Raw genomic sequence first — 22,338 nt, 5'->3', positions numbered from 1 at the left:
AGTAGACACACCTGCATCGGTGCGGAAGAGAAGCCTCAGCTTTATTCCCCTCTGAGTTCCAGCAGTGCAGATCTTCTTAGCCTAGAAATCTAGAGTTTAAATTGTTCTGCTAAACTATCTAAATGTAATTTAACTGTAATGTGATTGAACAATTACATTGTTCTGTAGTCAATTACATTTGCATTTGATGTACCCTGTGGTGCCAAATGTCATGGAACAGCATGATTGAGGAGTAAGTTTGAACACTAGCCAGCATGCTCATAACAATGTTATCTCCTGTACTGAATGGGGATTCTGAATATGGAGTCGCTTGTCTGTACAAACAGATGTTTCTAGCCAGAGGCCGCAGATCAGCATCATTACCATGTTAGTTCATGTCTGTATGCTACATACATATATGTCCTTATATACATATACCGTCGCTGTCCAATAAAAAACGAGTATCTCCAAACAAACTGTCCCTAAATTTCTTGATGAGCGAACCAATAGAAATACTTCAAAATGAACTCTTTTTACATTGAATTCCTTTGAACGATAAGAAGTCTTTTTCTCCCTCCTGTAAAGCTGCTGTTCTGGAGATACTTGTTTTTCATTGGACGGTGACGATAAAAATATAAATGTCCAAACATTTGTGGACACCCCTTCTAATAAATTCAGTATTCTGCTTCTTTAAGTTGATCCCATTGCTCACAAAGACCTGTCTAGTCCCTGTACCAGAGAAGTACTGCTGATAGAATATGAATCTACTCTACTGAAGTAAATCAAAAACAAACATGAAGCTATTAGCACCATTCTTAATGATAGGGGTGGGCTATAGAGGGTATGAAAGCCCCTCTATAGGTGTGGAGCACTGGAATTGTGTTTTCTGAAATGATGGAGCTCCATCCAATACTTTTGGGATGATTGAAGCAGAAAAGAAATCTTTTACTAATAGTCTCAAACTCTCTTTCTCTTTCTCTCTCTGTTTTCCAGCTGTTTCGGCGTGTGGCCGCTGCCCTACCCGGGATGGAGAGCATGCAGGAGACGAGCAAAGAGGGCAGTATCCTTTTAATCACCAGCCTGTGTCAACTGTACATTTACCCAACACTGCAGATCCAACCTAATGGTTTTCTCACTGTTTTAAACCTAGATACATCTATGGCCTGTAGTCAGTTACCAAACAGCAGTGATTTCAGCTTTAAATTACAGCCTCTTGAATGATGGCTACATTTATAAGAGTGTTTCAAGGCCACAGATTTTCTGTTCTTTTACTGAGCAAAGGAAAAACACAGAAACATAGCTGAATGATTGGAGTGATACTAAAGGTCAAATTACCATTTCATAATCATATTTTACTGATTATATAAAATCTTATACAAACTTTATTAAAAGTTTGTAGCTTTTGGCTCAATAATGTACATAATGCATGTTCGAGAGGGGTTTACCTAAAAATGATACAAATTAGGATATCTGCCACTGCTTTAAATATGAATAGGAGTGTTTTGAATTGTCAAAGTAGTGTCTGTTAACAGGTTACGTCCCACCCTTCAACAAAAAGAACCAATCAGCTTGCTGGAATGAACAGCAGTAATATGATACTAGTGGGAAAGCCAATACACTCTGCTTCTGGTGCTTTAGTCTGCACTGTAAACCCAATGAAGGCGGTCTGAGACACACTTAGTCCAAGAAAAGGGAGTGGGTCTATTAAATGAATGAGTCTTGCTTAACCTCTGCAAATTTGACATAGTAGTCAGCTGTACGTCTCCCATTACTTGTGATGCCACAACACAAGGAGGGTGAAGACTAGCACACGCCTCCTCCGACACGTGAAGTCAGCCATCTCTTTTTAACCTCTTTTTAAACTGCTGTTGATGCAGCATTGCCGAGTAGCATCACAGCACGCTCGGTTCCAATACATCAGCTCACAGACGCCTTGTGCTGATCATTTGAATAAAGCTCTCTTACTGAACTGATTTGTGATGTACGCACAGACAGCCTGGCATGCTGAAGGTTTGGATGCCCATTTCCTCATTATAGTGCAGCGTTGGCAGGAAATTCAGCACTCAGACATTAACTTAGGCATTCGGTTCCAAATGGGCGCTTAGAAATAAATAATTAAATAAATAGAAACAGATTGCCAGGCTCGTATTTTAGACCTGAGCGTTGTTCTTACTGAGGCCAGTGTCTGTCATTCATATCACACAGAGCCTCTGCTGAACAGCCACTGTACCCAGAGGAACCGTGGCACTGTGTTGGCAGGGAGGTGAGGTAACCTTAAGAAAATGCTGCGTGGCATTTGTGCAGGTCTTTCACACTGCTGAGAAATGAACCGCTGAGTTTCAGACAGACCTCAGCTGTTAAAGGTCAGGAGCCGAGCCCTGGACAAGCGCTCGCTTCAGACGTTTTTTGCTGATGTTGTAAGATCCTCACGCTTCAGTGCCTCTAACTAACCTACAGACACACACTGTCTGTCAAAAGTTGAGACACAATGTTGAAAAATAACACATCAAGAAGTTGGAATGTAATAAATCTTTATATGTGTGAATGTAATGATGATATAGTAGATTGATTACAATTTTACAGTGAAAGAAGAAGTTTATTGGGGGAAAACTGTACTGTAATTAAAAGAAGGCTCTTGTTTAGACCCTGTTGGAGCCTCTAGCCTGGATTCAAGATGAGTTTAAGATGGTTGGGTATGGAGGTGTAGAGGGTTCAGTATGGCATCCCGCAGCACATTTACTCACAGATGTTGCTATCGCTAATATCAGTCCAAGTTACTTGTTCATGATATTCTGCAAATGAAAAAGGCAACGTCACAAAAGGCCTAGATGGTTGTCAACAGGGAAATTTTAAAATTTGAGTCTTTGAGTGCATCATAGAGGCATGATAAGTATTTAAAGATCTCTCACCAAGAGGTACACTACCTGAAAAGAGCCTCTGAGAGCCTTTTCACAGGGCAGTGAGGGAGGCACTTTAATTCCTTTTGTGGAAGGACCCAGTGTGTAATCAGACCACACCTGTAGTCATTTACATATCTGCCTCAGACAGAACTGCATGCTGAGATTGTCAGCGTTCTGGGGTCACAATTTTTTTGTTAACGAGTGCATTTGATTGTAATTGCGGTTAGAGCACTGTGTCATAGATTAGTGTTGTGGGATCGAGACCCAGGTTTGCCAGGTTGCCACTCTGCTTCGTGGTTGGTCGCAGCTAGGTCTGCCCACCACACTGGGCAGGTGTGCTCACCATGTGACAAGCATTAGGCGTAGTGCCAATAATTTCTCTGCCACAGAGAGTTATTTTCTATTGGCAGTAAATAAGCAGGGACTGGACGAGCTATGTGTGTGCATGTGCATATTTGTGTCAGCTGTTGTAGCAACATAATGTAGCTGAATGCACTCATTAGATTAGATGGGGACATATAGATATTTGGACATACGGTACATACAGTGTGTATATGAGACAGACAGTACTGGGTGGGTAGGGACAGTATAATGTGTGTGTGTGTGTGTTTTATGGTGCTCTGTCAGAGTGATGTAGAGGTCTAGCTGACAGTTACCCCATCCTGACGGAGTGTGTCTGTGTGTGTGTGTGTCTTAATGGCACTGAGGCCTCCTGCTGTTACTGCACTCCACTGAGTATCGATCCAGAGATGGGGGGCTGGAGGGGGTGAAATGGATGGAAAGAGAAGAGAGGGAGGTTGAAAGAAAAACACTGAGTGAAGAAGGAGAGGTAAAGGGTGAAAGAAAGAAAAAAAGTATAGAGATAAAGACAAAGGTGGGGAAAAGGATTGAAGGGAAGGAGAAAGAGCACTTTCCCTAGACAGTAGGCTGTGTCCCAATTGTGAGCTAATTACTAATACTAACTAGTTTTGGCATTTGTAGTACTGATGAGTATTTGTAGTGTGAACTGAGTATACTGAGATTAGGGAATTACCTTAAGGATTTTTTAGCTGAAACTGAAACCCAAGAAAATGGAAAATATGGCTGAATATTATTAAATATTAAATTAAATAGCATAAATGAATTTTTGCTTTTTTTTTTTTTTATTAAAAATAAGTTTAATAAAACACTACAATAAAAAAACGTAATGTTTTTTCATCCTTGCAGACATGTCAGTAAATCATATTAGCAAAAAATAAACATTTAATTTAATATATTTAATTAAGATTTCATGTCATTAGATTTCATGTCTTTATTTCGTTTTTTTCACTTTTAGGTTGCCACATATTTGGTGCATCCTAGTACAAATATGCATGATACATACTTAGACATGACATTCTTGAGTGCAGTTATGATAGACACTAATATTCCTCAGTGGAGGAGCATTTACTCACGACTATTTTAGCAATTGGGGTTAATACTTAATGAACTAACCTGCCAAACGTGTACAATTAATATTAATTGTATATAGTCTGTACTAGTCCACAAGTACAGAATAGACTATACTATATATATTATGTATAGTCTATACTATACTTGTCTGTTTAGACTAATATAATATTAGTGTGTGGAACACAACTGAGACACAGCCTTAGTCTGTCTGTGTATGGGTGTTAATTATTTCACAGATTTCAGATAGCTGCTGAATTTATTGTAGAGGTGAATGTGTTCCCTTTGGTAAAGGCCTCCTTCCACTCTAATTCACACTCTGTCACACACACTCTCACACACACACAGACACAAACACGACACACACACACACACACAACTTGCCAGGAAGAGCACAGTCCATGGGGAAGCCAAACAAACATGAATATTTAAAGCTAGTGTTGCAGTAGAAACACAGCCGAGCTAAACAGTTAGCCTAGCGCTCTCTGCTGCTGCTGTGTATTGATTATGGTGCTAATGAGTTTTTCCACAACGCAGATGCTGTATTTTAGATCTGTCAGCACTTTATCTTGTCCAGTATAATGTAGCTGAGGTGTGTGTGTGTGTGTGTGTGTGTGTGTGTGTGTGTGTCAAGCGTGAGCTATAGGTGCATAAAGCCCTTAGCATTAAGCAGTGGAACTGTGTTCTCTGGAATGATGGAGCTCCGTCCAATACTTTTAGATGGGATTAGGTGGGGTGGTGATCATCTACTCACCGTCAGTTAACTTGTGGCTGAATGCATTTAAATCCTCACAGCAATATTCCAGAATCTAGTAGAAAGACTTTTCTGGGCAGTAGAGGCAGTTACTCCAACAAAAGCAGGATAAACGCTTTATAATACCTTTGATGTCTTCTGAAAACTTTGTTCAAACTGTGATGCACTAACACCACCATGTTTAACAACTGATCTCTGCCTCACTTTACCTCATTCTACCCTCACTCTACATCATTCTACTCTTACTCACTCTACCTTACTCTGCCTCCCTCTACCTCGCTATACCACACTCTACCTCACCCTATATCACTCTACCTCACACTACATTGCTTTACCTCACTTGTGTTTCACTCTACCACACTGTACCTCACTCTACCCTGCTCTGCCTCCCTCTACCTCGCTGTACCTGACTCTGCCTCACCCTCTATCACTCTACTTTACACTACATTGCTTTACCTCACTATGTCAATGTGTCTTAATCTACCTCTTTCTACCCTGGTGTACCACATTGTACCTCACTCTACCTCAGTCTGCCAAACTCTACCACACTCTACCTCACCCTATATCACTCTACGTCACACTACATTGCTTTACCTCACTTGTGTTTCACTCTATCACATTGTACCTCACTCTACCCTGCTCTGCCTGCATCTACCTCGCTGTACCTGACTCTGCCTCACCCTCTATCACTCTACTTTACACTATATTGCTTTACCTCACTCTACATCAATGTGTCTTAATGTACCTCTTTCTACCCTGGTGTACCACATTGTACCTCACTCTACCTCAGTCTGCCAAACTCTACCACACTCTACCTCACCCTATATCACTCTACGTCACACTACATTGCTTTACCTCACTTGTGTTTCACTCTATCACATTGTACCTCACTCTACCCTGCTCTGCCTGCATCTACCTCGCTGTACCTGACTCTGCCTCACCCTCTATCACTCTACTTTACACTATATTGCTTTACCTCACTCTACATCAATGTGTCTTAATGTACCTCTTTCTACCCTGGTGTACCACATTGTACCTCACTCTACCTCAGTCTGCCTAAGTTTACCATGCACTACCTCACCCTATATCACTCTACCTCTCACTACATTGCTTTACCTCACTATTCATCATTGTCTTACTCTACCTAATTTTACCACGCTGTACCTCCATTTACCTCATTCTGCCTAACTCTACCACACTCTACCTCACCCTATATCACTCTACCTATCACATTGCTTTACCTCACACTACATCATTGCGTCTCACTCTACCCCATTTACCCCACTATTCCACATTGTACCTCACTCTACCTCAGTCTGCCTAACTCTACCACACTCTACCTCACCCTGTATCACTCTACATCATTGTGTCTCACTCTTCTTCATTCTGCTGTGCTGTACCACGTTGTACACCACTCTACCTCAGTCTGCCTAACTATGCCACACTCTATCTCACCCTATATCACTCTACCTCACACTGCGTTGCTTTACCTCATTCTACATCATTGTGTCTCACTCTACCTCATTTTACCTCATTCCATCCTGCTGTACATCATTGTACCTCACTCTACCTCAGTCTGCCTAACTCTACCACACTCTACCTCACTATGTTACAATGTGTTTATCATAAAAACTCATACGCAAATACGATTTATCCTACATCCCTAGTGTTTGTGTGTGTGTGTGTGTGTGTGTGTGTGTGTGTGTCTATGGTACAATATTGTTTCTGTCTCCTTTAAAAGCTTTTCCACATGGCAGATGCATCTGGAATCCCAAAAGACCAAATACATTAACCTCCACCTACACACATACACACACACACACACACACACACACAAACATTTATTCATGAATGCAAATAAAAACAGGTTACACTTCATTCAGAGCAGTGAATCATTTCCAGCTTCTCTGACTGATAATATTCTGTCCTTGAAATCCCCCACCCACCTCAGCCTGCTGAAGCCCCCCAGGGACAGCTACATTTACCAGTGCAACCGCTGCTGGACATGAAGACCATTACTGGGAGCATGGTGGCAGCCGCACTACACCTTTATCTCTGTTTATTGAGTGCCACTTCCTACTGTCTGGCTACTGTCAGGGTATGGATTTTATAGGCTCTTAATAGAGAAAATTGAAAAAATCATTTTAGACCCAAGTTATTTCATGTTTTTTGTGCTCAACTTGATTTCAATTATTAATATAAATCTATTTCTTTATTTCAGACCTGCTACACATTCCGAACACAGCATTTACAACATTTATGTCTTTGCCTTTATAAAGTGTGCAGCCTGTAGTTTAGCATTGTCTTGATGGAAAATGCGTAGACGCCTCAGTTGTAAGTGGTATTAGTGAATATAGTAACTCTGTATTGTAGAGAAGTGGGCGGAGCTTCTGGTGAACATAAGGCTTGTGTTGTGTACAGTAAAGTTGTTAGTGGTATTAGTGAATATAGTAACTCTGTATTGTAGTAGAGAAGTGGGCAGAGCTTCTGGACATGGTGAACATAAGTCTTGTGTTGTGTACAGTAAAGTTACACTTGGATGCTTTAATGATATGGTCTATAGACAGAGAAATATTCAAATATGTAATATTTCTTTAAGTAAGATAGTTTTTAAACCATTTAATAATTTCCTCACACATTTAAAAACAAACTGAAAATTCTAAGACTTAATATAAAATAATGATTTTATACCAAATCATAAATATAATTTGGCTGTTCAAAATGACACGCCATTATATGGTCTGAAATGCAGGAATGGATGTATATTAATATCTAAAAAAGGTAATCTGTTTTACAGCAGACTGTAGTTTAGTGTTATTATTGTGAATAGAGCGCCACCTAGTGTACGAGAGAAATCACTGCAGGACCTCAGCCTGCACTGAGCCATTCTGCCTCCAGGGGTCAGCAGTGTTTCATATGTTACAGCCAAGGGTGTCTGACTCTATTCCTCAGTGTTCTAGAAAAAGACCTATACTAACTAAACAGAAGTTGTTTATTGGTTGCAAACAAATCTCACATTTCTTTGTAATGGTTTTATATGTTGAGAAACAGAAATCTGTAGATTATTCTTCACTACCCAACACTGTGACAATATCATGTACATAATCAACAACACAACAGTGACTTCATAAGCGTTAATGAATAAATAACGAATAAAAGAGTGCAATATTTAATTATTGGTGAAAGTAAAACAAAAGACTCACAATGAGCTTTTGTCTGTACAGACATCCAGCACTTCATTCATCTATTGAAACTACTAAAACTATGAAGTAACACATGGATTCATATAATAAATAGTAAAATAAATAGCAGCTTTGGTTTGAGGCAAAGCTGGCACGATAAAAGAGGGTAACAATTTAGTGTAAGTGTACATTAATTAACATTACTTATTAATTGACACTAATTAAGATATTATTAATCATCACAACACTTTTCAAACTAATGTCTCAATTCTTTATTATTTACAACATTCTTTGTAAAGTAGTTACGGTTAATAATGTCTTAACTAATAAATAGTTGATACATGAGTTAAACTTACTATTGAAGTACTATTATTTGTGACCCTTATAGTAAAGTGTTACCAAAAATACTATATCACCGGGTCCATCTACAAATTATGTAACATTAATTTCATCATACATCTTCACTTCTTTATTTTCATTGGAAGTCTGCAGACATCAGCATTTTTTCCTTCCATCGTATTATCATGAACAGTGCTTTCTACACACCATTTCTTCACAGCTCTGCCTTTTCTTAGAGTGCTACTGAAATGCTATAGTCACAATATAGACAAGTTAAGCATAACATTATGACCACCTCCTTTTTTCTGCACCCATTATCTATATTATTCATTGCACTGATCATATAGTACACTTTGTAGTTCCATAATAATTACACACTGTAGTTCTGTATCTGTTTCTCTGTATACTTTATTATTCTCCTCCTTTCACCCTGTTCTTTAATACTCAGAACCCCACAGAAGAGAAAACCACCACAGAGCAGATATTATTATTATTTGGGTGGTTATTTATTCTCAGCACTGCAGTGATTAGCACTGATTAGCATGGTGGTGGTGTATGAGGTGTTAGTGTGTGTTGAACTGGTACAGTGTGTGGATCAGATACAGCAGTGCTGCTGGAGTTTTTAAACACTGTGTTTAATCACTCACTCTCTCCCTCTTTATTACACACTCCTACCTACAGCTGCTTCACCCTGTAGATAAAATAAAAAATCAGAGACAGAAACTCTGAATCTGTTGCTGCACAGTTTACACTGTTCGTCAGTTTACACATCCTCTCGTCTTTTATCAGTGTTCACAGGTTTCCAAACTTTTGAGTGGTGCTATATGTAATGTTTTTTTCCTTAACCATCTTTCACAGTGATTGACATCAAGCTAGACAAACCGCAGGAGCCGCCCACCACCGAAGCAGGCTGTTCCTGTTAATGGCCCTCAACCAATCAGACGGCTCCAATTTCATCTACACCACATGCTTGTTGTGTTGCTTCCTATTGGTTAGCTTCCAGTTGAGTTTTTTTTTTTTTTCTTGAGATTGGATATTTGGCACTCACATTTGACCATGGGTTCATCCTCCGGTTGGAAACAGTGTTACGTCCATTTACGTTGTAAAATAGTGTACTTTATTAACGAAATTGCCAAAAAAATGTCTTAAAAATGTAAGAAAAAGAACAAAAAAAATCCAAGAAAATCAACAAATGTCCTGAACAAACAGTAACATAGTAGTTTTTGGTTTGTTTTTTGTTCTTTTGTATTTTATTTTTTATATTCGAGGAAATGCTTGAGAAGGCAACATTTAAACACCCTTTTGCTAGAAGGAGAAAGATTACAAAAGTAACAGACAGGATATACAGAACCTGAACCATAGTAAAATTATTATAATAATTACTGAAATAACGATAATACAAAGCGAGCCTGCATGCAAGACTTTCTTTTTTGGGTTGTTCTAATGTTTTTATTCCACTATAAATTCTGTCAGATGGTGTATTATGTGTACACGACTTTGAAGGTGTCCATATAAATGCTTACCTACACCTGTAACTTAATGCACTGCGTCCAGATTTCACCTTATTTTTTTAATTTTGTAATATTTTTAAGTTTCGTAAGTGTTTCGGTGTATTCGAGTGATCTAGACCCACAGTAGAGGCCCTAGGCTCCAACATAGACCGTCATTATAGACTCTCTTCATTCTTCGTCACATCCTGAATGGTGAACGTCCTGGTTTGTACGTACAGTATGTTCTTGTACAGTTCTTCACGAGTTTCTCTCACACATGCAGTGTGAAACCTTTTAGATATTTGGGAATTTGGAGCGAGAAGCTGAGCATTATCTGCTGTTTTGATGGAGGCACGCTTTAGGTAGGCTTTCTCTCACGCTTGTAAGATGTTTCCTCAGCTGTAATCGTTGTGTTACAAATTGTACAAGACCTGAGTATACTGTAAGAGCTCTTAAAAATATACATCATATTACAATTAGGGATGCACCAATATGAGTCTTTCTTTTACAATACACTTACCAATAAGTATAGAATAATATCAATACTGATCTGATACTGTTCCTCACACATCTTCCAGTGATGTCTTCTTGACCCAGCTCTAATCTCTTTTTACTGCTAGAAAATTCCTGAAACTGCCAAAAAGTGTTTTTATTAATCTATACAAGGAATTTAAAATTGGAATGTACTGAAAAATATATAGTAAGAAAAAACAAATTATCTGTTGTCGCTGTTTTTGGATACTTTGCAAAGTCTACAAATGAAAATGAAGCAGATTAAGAAATACAATCCTTACAGCAAAAAGTTTGAGTATAATGCAAGTAAACAACAGATCTGTTTATTTTCTGGACCTTTTACAAACATTTCTGATCCTGATCACTCAGCAGATGCAGAGACTGGAGCATTGAAAAGCGGGTCAGCTGATTTTCGGGTCTAACTGATTTTCTGAGCTGGATTACCTGCTGACAGTTGATGAGAACCCTGATTAGATGTACTGTTGTACTGTATCTCTAGTTTCTAAAACTCAAAAACTGAGTTATGAACCTAGAATGTCCACATTTTGGGCATTGGATTTAGTCATTTTCAGGTACCCAGTCCATCTAAGTTTGTAAATATCAGGAGCAATATATATATCGTACCTCTTCTCGTTTTGGTGTATCCCTAATTACAACAAACTTGAGATTTCTCTTCTTAAGACAGAAAAAAAACTGACACAGGTCGACTTAGATAGGTCTTAACCTGTTAACATGCTGTAGTGTGTAGGTTTCCTTGTAAATAGGGTCGGTCATATGCTCTCAGATAAGTGAGATCAGTGAGTATGTGGAAAATTCTCCAGAGCACGATTAGCCAGCTAACGAGAATTAGCATTATTTAGGTGTTGTATAGGCGTGTCTTGGCCAGGGGAACACTGTGGTCAGCCCCTCCTCTTTTTTGGGCCAGTAATCAGTAGTACGCTGGCTGTAGGAGTCAGAACAGCACTGAGCGGTAGCATACGTACGTACACTACTTTTATTGGTGTGAATCTTTAAAGCACTTTTTGATGGAAGATAGAGGAAGAGATGTAAAGGTTTCGGGGTTGATGTCTAATATCTAATAATGTATCTGTTATTCACTTCCTTTTAGGATGGGTTTAATGAACACCATGTAGGTGACCCATCTGACCCATCTCTAGAGCTGCCAGAACAAAGTTAGAACTAAACTGACTCTGACTTTCTTTTTTAAATGAGCCAAAAACTGGTGCCACCTGAAGGCATTCCTGATGCTTTAGCTGCCCTGCTGTTAAAAATCCAGCTGGTTTCAGATGGTCTAAGCTGGAGCACTTTGATGATCAAGGTGAATGAAAAGCTGCTCATCCAGACAAAAAACATATCCTATACTCTTGACCAGCAGAGAGGATGTTAAATAAGATTTATACATTTTGTTTGACCAGCTATATATATATATATCCAGCTAAGAATTTTTGGTTAGTAGATTGTTTTCTGTACTTTCCAGTTCCAGTAGAAATTTCAATCTGTCAAGTTTTCTGGATGTTCTTAGAAAGATTTTAATCAATGTTTTTAAAAAGTTTTGGGAATGTTTGAAATTTTAACATTTCTGTAATTTTAGTAGCTGGGAACGTTATGTAAGGAATGTTCTAATAACATTGTGATGCAAACCATTATTATATCACATGTTTTCAGAACATTATAGAACATTATTTCTGTAACGTTACAGGCTAACCTTCCTGGAACATTTTCTAAACTATCAAACTAACAAAACCTTCCCTATACTAGTACGCTAACCGTAAGTTATAATTGATATAGGGTTATGCTGGTCATATTAGTTAAGCTACATGGTCAAGATGATATTATGATACTGTGATTCTGTGATACACAATATATATCACAAGATAATTCTTTACAATACTTTATTGCATCTGTGTTACCGAAGATGATGAAATATATATTCCTAAATAAGCAAATACCAGAAATTATGAATTTATTGGTCAGTTTCACAGAATTTCACAATCAAAATTCTTCACCACAGGTTTATTAACCCTTTTCATTTGATTATAGCCCCTAAATGTGGAGAAATTAAGCAGTAAGCCTAATTGGAGGGGAGATTCTTAGAAAGTTTAGAGCTCCTATGTCAATACAAATTTAATAAAAAATATGTTGGCTCATATTTTATGGATGGCAAGCAGAAATACAGTACATCGCAGTATCAATATTTTGTCCAACTCTTACTATTTGCTGGTCAAGAGCTTAGCATTTATTCATACTATACTGGTTGACAGTATACTTTGGTCAGGTTGATCACACTTACAGATTAACTAGCTACACCATCAAACTGATCAACCAGTTGAACCAAGATTATCAACTTTTTTTCAGCAGGCTATTCACAAATAACAATGCTCAGCTTATCTGTAGTGAATGCTGGAGTGACTGATACAGTGTTGTGGAAAAGTATTTGCAAATCTATAGATTTCTCATACTGATATTTTTATGTCGATTATCAAACAAACAAATTTAATATCAGACAAAGATAACCTTAGTAAACAGATATTTAAATTTATTAAGGGAAAAAAATATCCAAAGCAATCTAGCCCTGGATGAAAAAAGTGTTTTTCCTCTAAACCTAATAACTTAGTTGTGCCATCCTTGGCAGCAACAACTGCTATCAAGCTTTACTGATAACAGATTAATTTATGGGGGGGGCAAACACTTTTTCATAAAGCAGACAAACCAAGTCTCCCTGAAGCTGCGGGAGTCTCCCGCATTTCGGTAGTGGCTCCCTGATGCCCGCGAGTCACATATAATCTCCCGGAATTCAAAACAGTGCCCCAAACGCGCACACAGGCGACAGACTTTTTTTCTCTAATCACGTGTGGGAAGGAGAGAGAGAAAACAGAGAGGGTTCTGATTGGCCTGTTCTCTGCAAAGAGTCTGTGAGACAGCCAATCAGTTTTTAGTGTGGGCGGGCAGTGTTTTCCCCCCCTCCCGGATGGGATTTGTTCAGCGAGTGAGAGAAGCAGATCATGGTGGAGGCAATATTAATAATTATTGTAATATGATATCAAACGTTTTTGATGTGCAATTTTTTGTGATATTGTAACTGTCAATTTGGCAAATAAAGGTTTTTTTTTTTTTAAAAAGGGAAAGCAGAGAGGCAGGGCCTTCGAAAAAGAAAAAAGATAAAACTAATTTCACCTCCGAATACTCTAAATTAAAAAAACAAAAAAAAAGTCAAATTAATTAATATAAAAGTAAATTTTCGTTAGCCTTTGGTGAGTGTGCAATTTTTTTTGGTTAGTGGTGGGTGGTGGGTTAGTGGTAGGGTAACCTCCCTGAAATCCACTTTTGCAACTTGGGATGTCTGATAAAGGGCAAGATAGGTTTGGATAGTTTTTTACTTTAATAAATGAAATCATTATTTGAAAAAAGTGCTTTTTATATTTACTCCGGTTATCTTTGTCTGATATTAAAGTTTTTTGCTAATCAAATATCAGTATGACAAAAATATGAAAGAAACAAAAGAAATCTTTAAGGTGGTAAACATTTTTTCACCCTACTGTTTATGCGAACTCATCCAGATTCCCACAGCGATCGTATCCTGTGAGTGGGATCGGATTTTCTGTACTGTAATTTTTTTTCCACTGGTGGCTCATTCTGCACTGTATGACCAGCTCACGCCTGCCCCGCTCTGTATTATAGCTGCTTTTAGTGGAGATACACTCTTTATAACTGAACTGTATCTCTGAACGCTTTTACTGACCTGCCTGACTGCCTTGTAGGACCCCCCAACAACCCCCTCACACCCATCAATGCCCCATCTACCCATCATTAGCTGTTGAACAGATGAGAATATGGAATATGAACTGAACATGAACTCGTACGAAGAGAAAAAGTAACTGCCGTGCCAGTCTGCAAATGACGCCATGTACAGTAGGGTTGCAACGTGATTAAGATATTCACAGTATAAAAATACTATTTCAGAATTACCCTACAGCATTGACAAAGTAATTAAAATGCTTTTAAAATTTGATGGAAAACCAACTAGCATAGGTCCTGAAAGCTGCAATATTTATATCAGGTTTGTAGTTTATTCTGAACCTACAGGTGTGGTCAAAAGTTTACATACACTTGTAAAAAAACATAATGTTATGGCTGTCTTGAGTTTTCAATAAGTTCTACAACTCTTATTTTTCTGTGATAGAGTGATCGGAACACATACATGTTTGTCACAAAAAACAGTCATAAAATTTGGTTCTTTCATAAATTTATTATGGGTCTGCTGAAAATGTCACCAAATCTGCTGGGTCAAAAATATACATACAGCAACAAAATTTGTCAATTTTGGTGATGTAGCGAGTTGTGTCAATCAAATTAGCTTCATGTCATGGCCTCTTCACTTCTTGTAAGTGATTCTGATTGACTACAGCTGTTGACTTCTCATGAGCCCATTTAAATAGGGCTCATTTGACCCAGTGATTAGACTCAGCTACAAAAGCTACAATGGGAAAGTCAAAGGAACTCAGTGTGGATCTGAAAAAGCGAATTATTGACTTGAACAAGTCAGGGAAGTCACTTGGAGCCATTTCAAAGCAGCTACAGGTCCCAAGAGCAACTGTGCAGACAATTATACGCAAGTATAAAGTGCATGGAACAGTTGTGTCACTGCCACGATCAGGAAGAAAACGCAAGCTATCACATGCTGCCGAGAGGAGATTGGTCAGGATGGTCAAGAGTCAACCAAGAATCACCAAGAAGCAGGTCTGCAAGGATTTGGAAGCTGATGGAACACAGGTGTCAGTCTCCACAGTCAAGCGTGTTTTACATCGCCATGGACTGAGAGGCTGCCGTGCAAGAAAGAAGCCCTTGCTCCAGAAAAGGCACCTTAAGACTCGGCTGAAGTTTGCTGCTGATCACATGGACAAAGATAAAACCTTCTGGAGGAAAGTTCTCTGGTCAGACGAAACAAAAATTGAGCTGTTTGGCCACAACACCCAGCAATATGTTTGGAGGAGAAAAGGTGAGGCCTTTAATCCCAGGAACACCATGCCTACTGTCAAGCATGGTGGTGGTAGTATTATGCTCTGGGGATGTTTTGCTGCCAGTGGAACTGGTTCTTTGCAGAAAGTAAATGGGATAATGAAGAAGGAGGATTACCTCCAAATTCTGCAGGAAAACTTAAAACCATCAGCCCGAAGGTTGGGTCTTGGGCGCAGTTGGGTGTTCCAACAAGACAATGACCCAAAACACACATCAAAAGTGGTAAAGGAATGGCTAAACCAGGCTAGAATTAAGGTTTTAGAATGGCCTTCCCAAAGTCCTGACTTAAACCCCATTGAGAACATGTGGACAGTGCTAAAGAAACGGGTTCATGCAAGAAAACCATCACATTTAGCTGAACTGCACCAATTCTGTCAAGAAGAGTGGTCAAACATTCGACCTGAAGCTTGCCAGGAGCTTGTGGATGGCTACCAAAAGCGCCTAGTTGCCGTGAAAATGGCCAAGGGACATGTAACCAAATACTAATGTTGCTGTATGTATATTTTTGACCCAGCAGATTTGGTGACATTTTCAGCAGACCCATAATAAATTTATGAAAGAACCAAATTTTATGACTGTTTTTTGTGACAAACATGTATGTGTTCCGATCACTCTATCACAGAAAAATAAGAGTTGTAGAACTTATTGAAAACTCAAGACAGCCATAACATTATGTTTTTTTACAAGTGTATGTAAACTTTTGACCACAACTGTATCTAGAATGTGTATATTGTAGGTTAGCTATAGTAAATAGTATATAGTAGTTTAGCCATAATGCTAACCACCAGACTCAGCTGGGATAAATCCGGTATGCTAACAGCCAGCCTCTGTAGGCCTTTTAGTGTGTTAGCTGTGATGCTGTGTTCAGCTAGGGGTATCCAGAATATATTTTTTCAGTTCTGTTTTCTCCACTCTGTGTGTTTGTGTTTCTTTACTGTGTGTGTGTGTTTGGGTGTGGCACCATGCATTTTCATACCATGGTATACTGTGAATCTGTTTTCCGGTGCAACCCTAATGTGCAGAAAAGCATAGACAGTTAAGGTGTGCTCTGTTCTAAATCTAAGTTTTGCCCTTTCACTTATCTGGTGCCTTTAGATGTGCTGATGAAAGGCCTGGAAATGATCCAAATTGAAGAAATTAACATGGAATCAAGGGTATTTATTGGTTGATTGATTAACTTTTTGTCTTTGCACCTTTTTGTTTACAGTTTGTTTACAGTTTTTTACTTTTTACCCCATTATTTTTATGTTCCACCTACAGATAAACTCCATTTTCCACGTAGAAAGAGAGACACTACTCCATAAATTGGCATGAACAGGAAGTGTGTGTGTGTATATACAGTATAGTCAAGCTTGTATGAGGTGTGTCCTAAATCAGCAGTGAATCTGTGATCTGTTCATTCTTCTGTCGGCACAGTACGGCACACCGTTCCTGGCAAAATGTCTGTGTGTGAGTCGGGTCCTACTTTACCAGGGTAAAGGCCATTCCTAGTGTAAATGTTTTGATCAGAGGAGCGAGTCTGATTGATTCAGGACAAGCTCTCCATTCACATTGTACAGAGATCTAGCATGTCTGTCCAAATCAATAAAATAAAAAGTCTTATTACCTAAACAGCAAGAGTCAAATTTTTATTGATATACTGTATCTCATTGATTATGCCGATCTGTTTGTTTTTTCTTTAAGCTGGTGTGAGTCTCAGGGTGTTTTCATACCAGCAATATTTAATCCGGTTTTATTGGACTCAAACGGCTTCTCTCAGCAAGAAACGGCCAAAAACAGAGAGAGGAGCTCAGCACTATGCAGAAAACACTTCTCTCAGTGTGAAACTTCCAAAAACAGCCTTTGCTGCATTCAACATATAAATTAACCCAAACACTTAAGAAATGTTGAAAACGAGACAGTAGTGCATTTTCCACAGTTATAATATGTTTTAGGTCTTGAAAAGTCATTGCAGATGAAAAGAAAAGTTTCAGTTCAAAACAACTCTTGAAGCAGTACGTAAAGCGCAAACGGCTTTTCTCAGTAAGAAACGTCCAAAAACAGAGTTTATTGGAGTCTTGTTTCAACAGGTGTTAAACAGTAATCACACTTGGGTTCAGACCAAAATAATAACTGACCCAAACCATCTCAGTATCATGACCTGACCTTAACGGCTGTTGAGATGCAGTTTAACCTGATGTATTTCTTGCTCCCATGCCAGACATATCTGACCAATCAGGGGAGATGACATGCTCACATGGTTTGTTAGGGTGCATTTTGGTCTAGGCCCTGACATCAGCCCAGGTCTTGTCCTGCTGCAGAACCCAAGTACTCCTGAGTTTGAGGTCAGAAACTGATGGACAGATTTTCAGGAGAATTCATAGTTCCATGAACAGACCATCACACTACTACCACCGTTTTACATTCAGTAAATTCAATTTCTAAAGTTATGTGTTAATTGTATGCCAGATATAACAGGACACATACACCTTCCAAAAATTTCCAATTTTTGTCTCCCATGAATAACACTGACCTTAACTGAGGCGGGTTTGGTCTGCAGTTCAATAAATGTCATTCTGGTTTCTTTTGGGACCTCCTAGATGAGTTGTTCATGCCCTTTTGGAGTAATTTAAGTCAGCCGGCCACTCCTAGGAAGGTTTTATTTAAGTGATATCTTGATTCTGCAGGTTGACAGTAATCAGGCCTGGCTGTGACTTGTGACATTAAACTTAGCTTTCCCAAAAAATGTGGTTATCACAATTAACATTTTTACATAGGGCCAGGTTTAAAAAAAATATATATATATAAAAAAAAAAAAATATATATATATATATATATATATATATATATATAATGAACTCTGATATATATATATATATATATATATATATATATATATATATATATATATATATATATATATAATGAACTCTGATATATATATAATGAAAGCTGATATATATATATAATGAAAGCCGATATATATATATATAATGAACTCTGATATATATATATATATATATATATATATATATATATATATATATAATGAACTCTGATATATATATATATATATATATATATATATATATATATAATGAAAGCTGATATATATATAATAAAAGCTGATATATATAATGAAAGCTGTTAAGACCTCGGGTCCGCACAGTCAGCCTGAGAGACTGAAGGTGGCGTTGTGGTTTCAGCCGGCCGCAGCTCCTCGCGTAGGGGAGGCCGACCACCGGCAGGCAGCGCGGCGCATTCTCTCCACGGAGGTGTGGCGCCACCGGCCTCGGACTGGCTTTAAAGTGTCAGGGGGCGAAGGTGGCAAACAAGCTCCGGCCCACGAGCTGCTTTCACCGAGCCGGGGACGGTCTACCAGCGTTCATTGTATATATATCAGCTTTCATTATATATATATATCAGCTTTCATTATATATATATATCAGAGTTCATTATATATATATCGCTTTCATTTTATATATATATATATATATATATATATATAAATATATATATATATCAGAGTTCATTATATATATATCGCTTTCATTATATATATATCGGCTTTCATTATATATATATATATATATCGCTTTCATTATATATATATCGGCTTTCATTATATATATCAGAGTTCATTATATATATATCGGCTTTCATTATATATATGTCAGCTTTTATTATATATTTCCTGTTTGGCGTGCCATAATATAAATATATATATATATATCAGAGTTCATTATATATATATATATATATCAGAGTTCATTATATATATATATCAGAGTTCATTATATGTATATATATATATATATATATATATATATATATATATATATATATATATATATATATATATATCAGAGTTCATTATATATATATCGGCTTTTATAATATATATATATCGCTTTCATTATATATATATCAGCTTTCATTATAGATATATATCAGAGTTCATTATATATATATATCGGCTTTTATAATATATATATATATCGCTTTCATTATATATATATATATCGGCCTTCATTATATATATCACTTTCATTATATATATATCGGCTTTCATTATATATATCAGAGTTCATTATATATATATCGGCTTTCATTATATATATATCAGCTTTTATTATATATTTCCTGTTTGGCGTGCCATAATATAAATATATATATATATCAGAGTTCATTATATATATATATATATATATATCAGAGTTCATTATATATATATATATATATATATCAGAGTTCATTATATATATATCGGCTTTTATAATATATATATCGGCTTTTATAATATATATATCGCTTTCATTATATATATATATCAGCTTTCATTATATATATATCAGAGTTCATTATATTTATATATATATATCGGCTTTTATAATATATATATATCACTTTCATTATATATATATATATATATCGCTTTCATTATATATATATATATCGCTTTCATTATATATATCGGCTTTCATTATATATATATCGGCTTTCATTATATATATATCGCTTTCATTATATATATATCGGCTTTCATTATATATATCGGCTTTCATTATATATATATCGGCTTTCATTATATATATATATCGGCCTTCATTATATATATCACTTTCATTATATATATATCGGCTTTCATTATATATATCGGCTTTCATTATATATATATCGGCTTTCATTATATATATATCGCTTTCATTATATATATATCGGCTTTCATTATATATATATATCAGAGTTCATTATATATATATATATATATATCAGCTTTTATTATATATTTCCTATTCCTATAGATCTTTCTCTCCCTCACACACAGACGCACGCGCACACACACACACACACACACACACACACACACACACACACACACAGACCTAGACCCATGCTTCTGTCCTGCTCCTCATCCCTGAGATTTTTATAGTCATCAAATTAAGTTCGCATTCATAAATCCTCACAAGCTGAGACATTTACAGTCTAATTTATCATGCCTTCTTTATTCCAGCACCCTGCGTGGATTTTATCTCCCCTCAAACATACAAGTATATATCATTATTTTAAATGACACCACTAATATACATATTACATATTTCACACTTCTTACATTCATTATTTTATTTACATTTAAATATCCATTATAAAAAATAGTAATTAATCACACTTAATTACAAAATTTTGTAGTGATTAATCGGATGAAATTGTTTAATTGATTGACACCACTATTATATGGTTGATTGGTTGGTTTTATGACTTTTTTCTTACAGGATGTGTTATGTAAATCTAGAGACACTACGCTGACACAACTGGCCTAGTTTTTTTTTTCAGAGGTAGCTGAGATGCTTCTTCAGAAGTGTGTGAAAAAGTCTGTCAGTGTCAGATCAGACACAGTGGGCAGGTTGGAGCCTGCTGCTGCCTTCAGCCAAGAGCTGTGTGTAACCTGACGGATTCATCACGGCCGGAACTGAAACTGTGTTGTAACTGGGTTATTCTCTCTTTAGCCTGTATGTAAACCTGTTTTTTTCCCACATTAACCAACAGCTTTTTCCCATAAGTCTGATGAATGGATGCAAAGATGCCTGTTTATGTCATTTCTGACTGTGTTACTCAGCTTCCATTTAGACTTCTGTGAAATGGCATTTACTCATGTTATCCACTTTATTTTTTATATAGTTTGTGTGCTCTGAGTTGAGTTGTTGAGTTGTTCCAGCTGAGTTAAATCAACCTGACCAGGAATTGACCAGAATATAACTGAGCATTTGTCTTAACCTAGCACATTATTTTTTTAAATAATAGTGTTAGTCAATGTACAAATAATATAAAATCTAAAATGAATACTTTTTTAAATCAATAGGTAGGGCCACAAACACTAAATGACTACAATATATACTGGTTGGCTTTGTGGGCAGCAGTTGATTGCAGTGCCTGAAGTGCAACAATGTTTTTTACTATTATTATTTATCAAACACATTTCTTAAACTGGCATTATATATAAAGTCATTATTCCACTTTAACAGTACACCTTTTCATTTAATTAAATAATACACAGACGTGTCAAAAGGCATGGGAGTACTTATAAGTAGTTAAAAAAAAAGTTTTTATAAGTTTTAATATAATTTGTAGACGATCCCTTAGGTTGATCCTGTTATGGCATTCCACACAAACAAATGCTGTGCTTTTGTGCAAAAAGTGTTAAAAATGTTACTAGTCCATTATTCATCACTGCCAGGAACTATAATCCTGTCCCATGACTTTTGTCTTACATCATATAGAACCTGAAAAATGCTGCACTGGCCTGTAGGAAATGTGGGCGGAGTCTCACACACTGAATGTGGATGTGATTTCTGCCAATTGCTTGTTGCTATATACTTGCTGTTCACACTGAGAACTCTAGCCAGATACCCCTGCGCTGCACTGTCCACTGTGGGTGGTAATATTTGACTTTTTGGTGTATTCCCGGTTCACACTTGACACTGGATGGAGAAATGGTGAATAACTGCATTATACCTTCAGAAATGTAAAGTTTATAGATTATGTCCCAAATGTTTGTGGTGTATTGAGTCTAGTGTAAATAGTGTGAATATCTAAAAATATCTAGATACATGTGAACAAATCTGAATAAATACTTTGTCTTTGGGGACTATTACTATTAGTACTATTTGGGGAGCTTTTCTTCTGCATGTATTTGTCCAGTCTTCTAATGATATTTGATTATAAGTACAGGTTTCAGACCAAAAATCCTTTTAAAACTG

At 37.0% G+C, this 22,338-nt stretch overlaps 1 protein-coding gene across 1 annotated transcript in view; it reads left to right on the top strand.

Annotated features, from left to right (window-relative positions):
• The window catches only part of rab6ba (RAB6B, member RAS oncogene family a), a 152,549-nt gene extending 138,856 nt beyond the window's left edge, over positions 1–13,693 (top strand). Inside the window, exons 7-8 of the mRNA XM_007253667.4 lie at positions 973–1,039; positions 9,441–13,693. Of these exons, the coding sequence (XP_007253729.3) occupies positions 973–1,039; positions 9,441–9,505 (132 nt within the window). The 3' untranslated portion in view covers positions 9,506–13,693. The remainder of the gene's footprint in view (positions 1–972; positions 1,040–9,440) is intronic.
• Positions 13,694–22,338: the final 8,645 nt, after the last annotated feature.

The sequence above is a fragment of the Astyanax mexicanus genome, chromosome 5 (genome assembly GCF_023375975.1).
Source record: "Astyanax mexicanus isolate ESR-SI-001 chromosome 5, AstMex3_surface, whole genome shotgun sequence".
Classification (NCBI taxonomy): domain Eukaryota; kingdom Metazoa; phylum Chordata; class Actinopteri; order Characiformes; family Acestrorhamphidae; genus Astyanax; species Astyanax mexicanus.
Note: the sequence above shows the minus strand (reverse complement) of the source record. Positions and strands in the feature narration are given on the sequence as shown.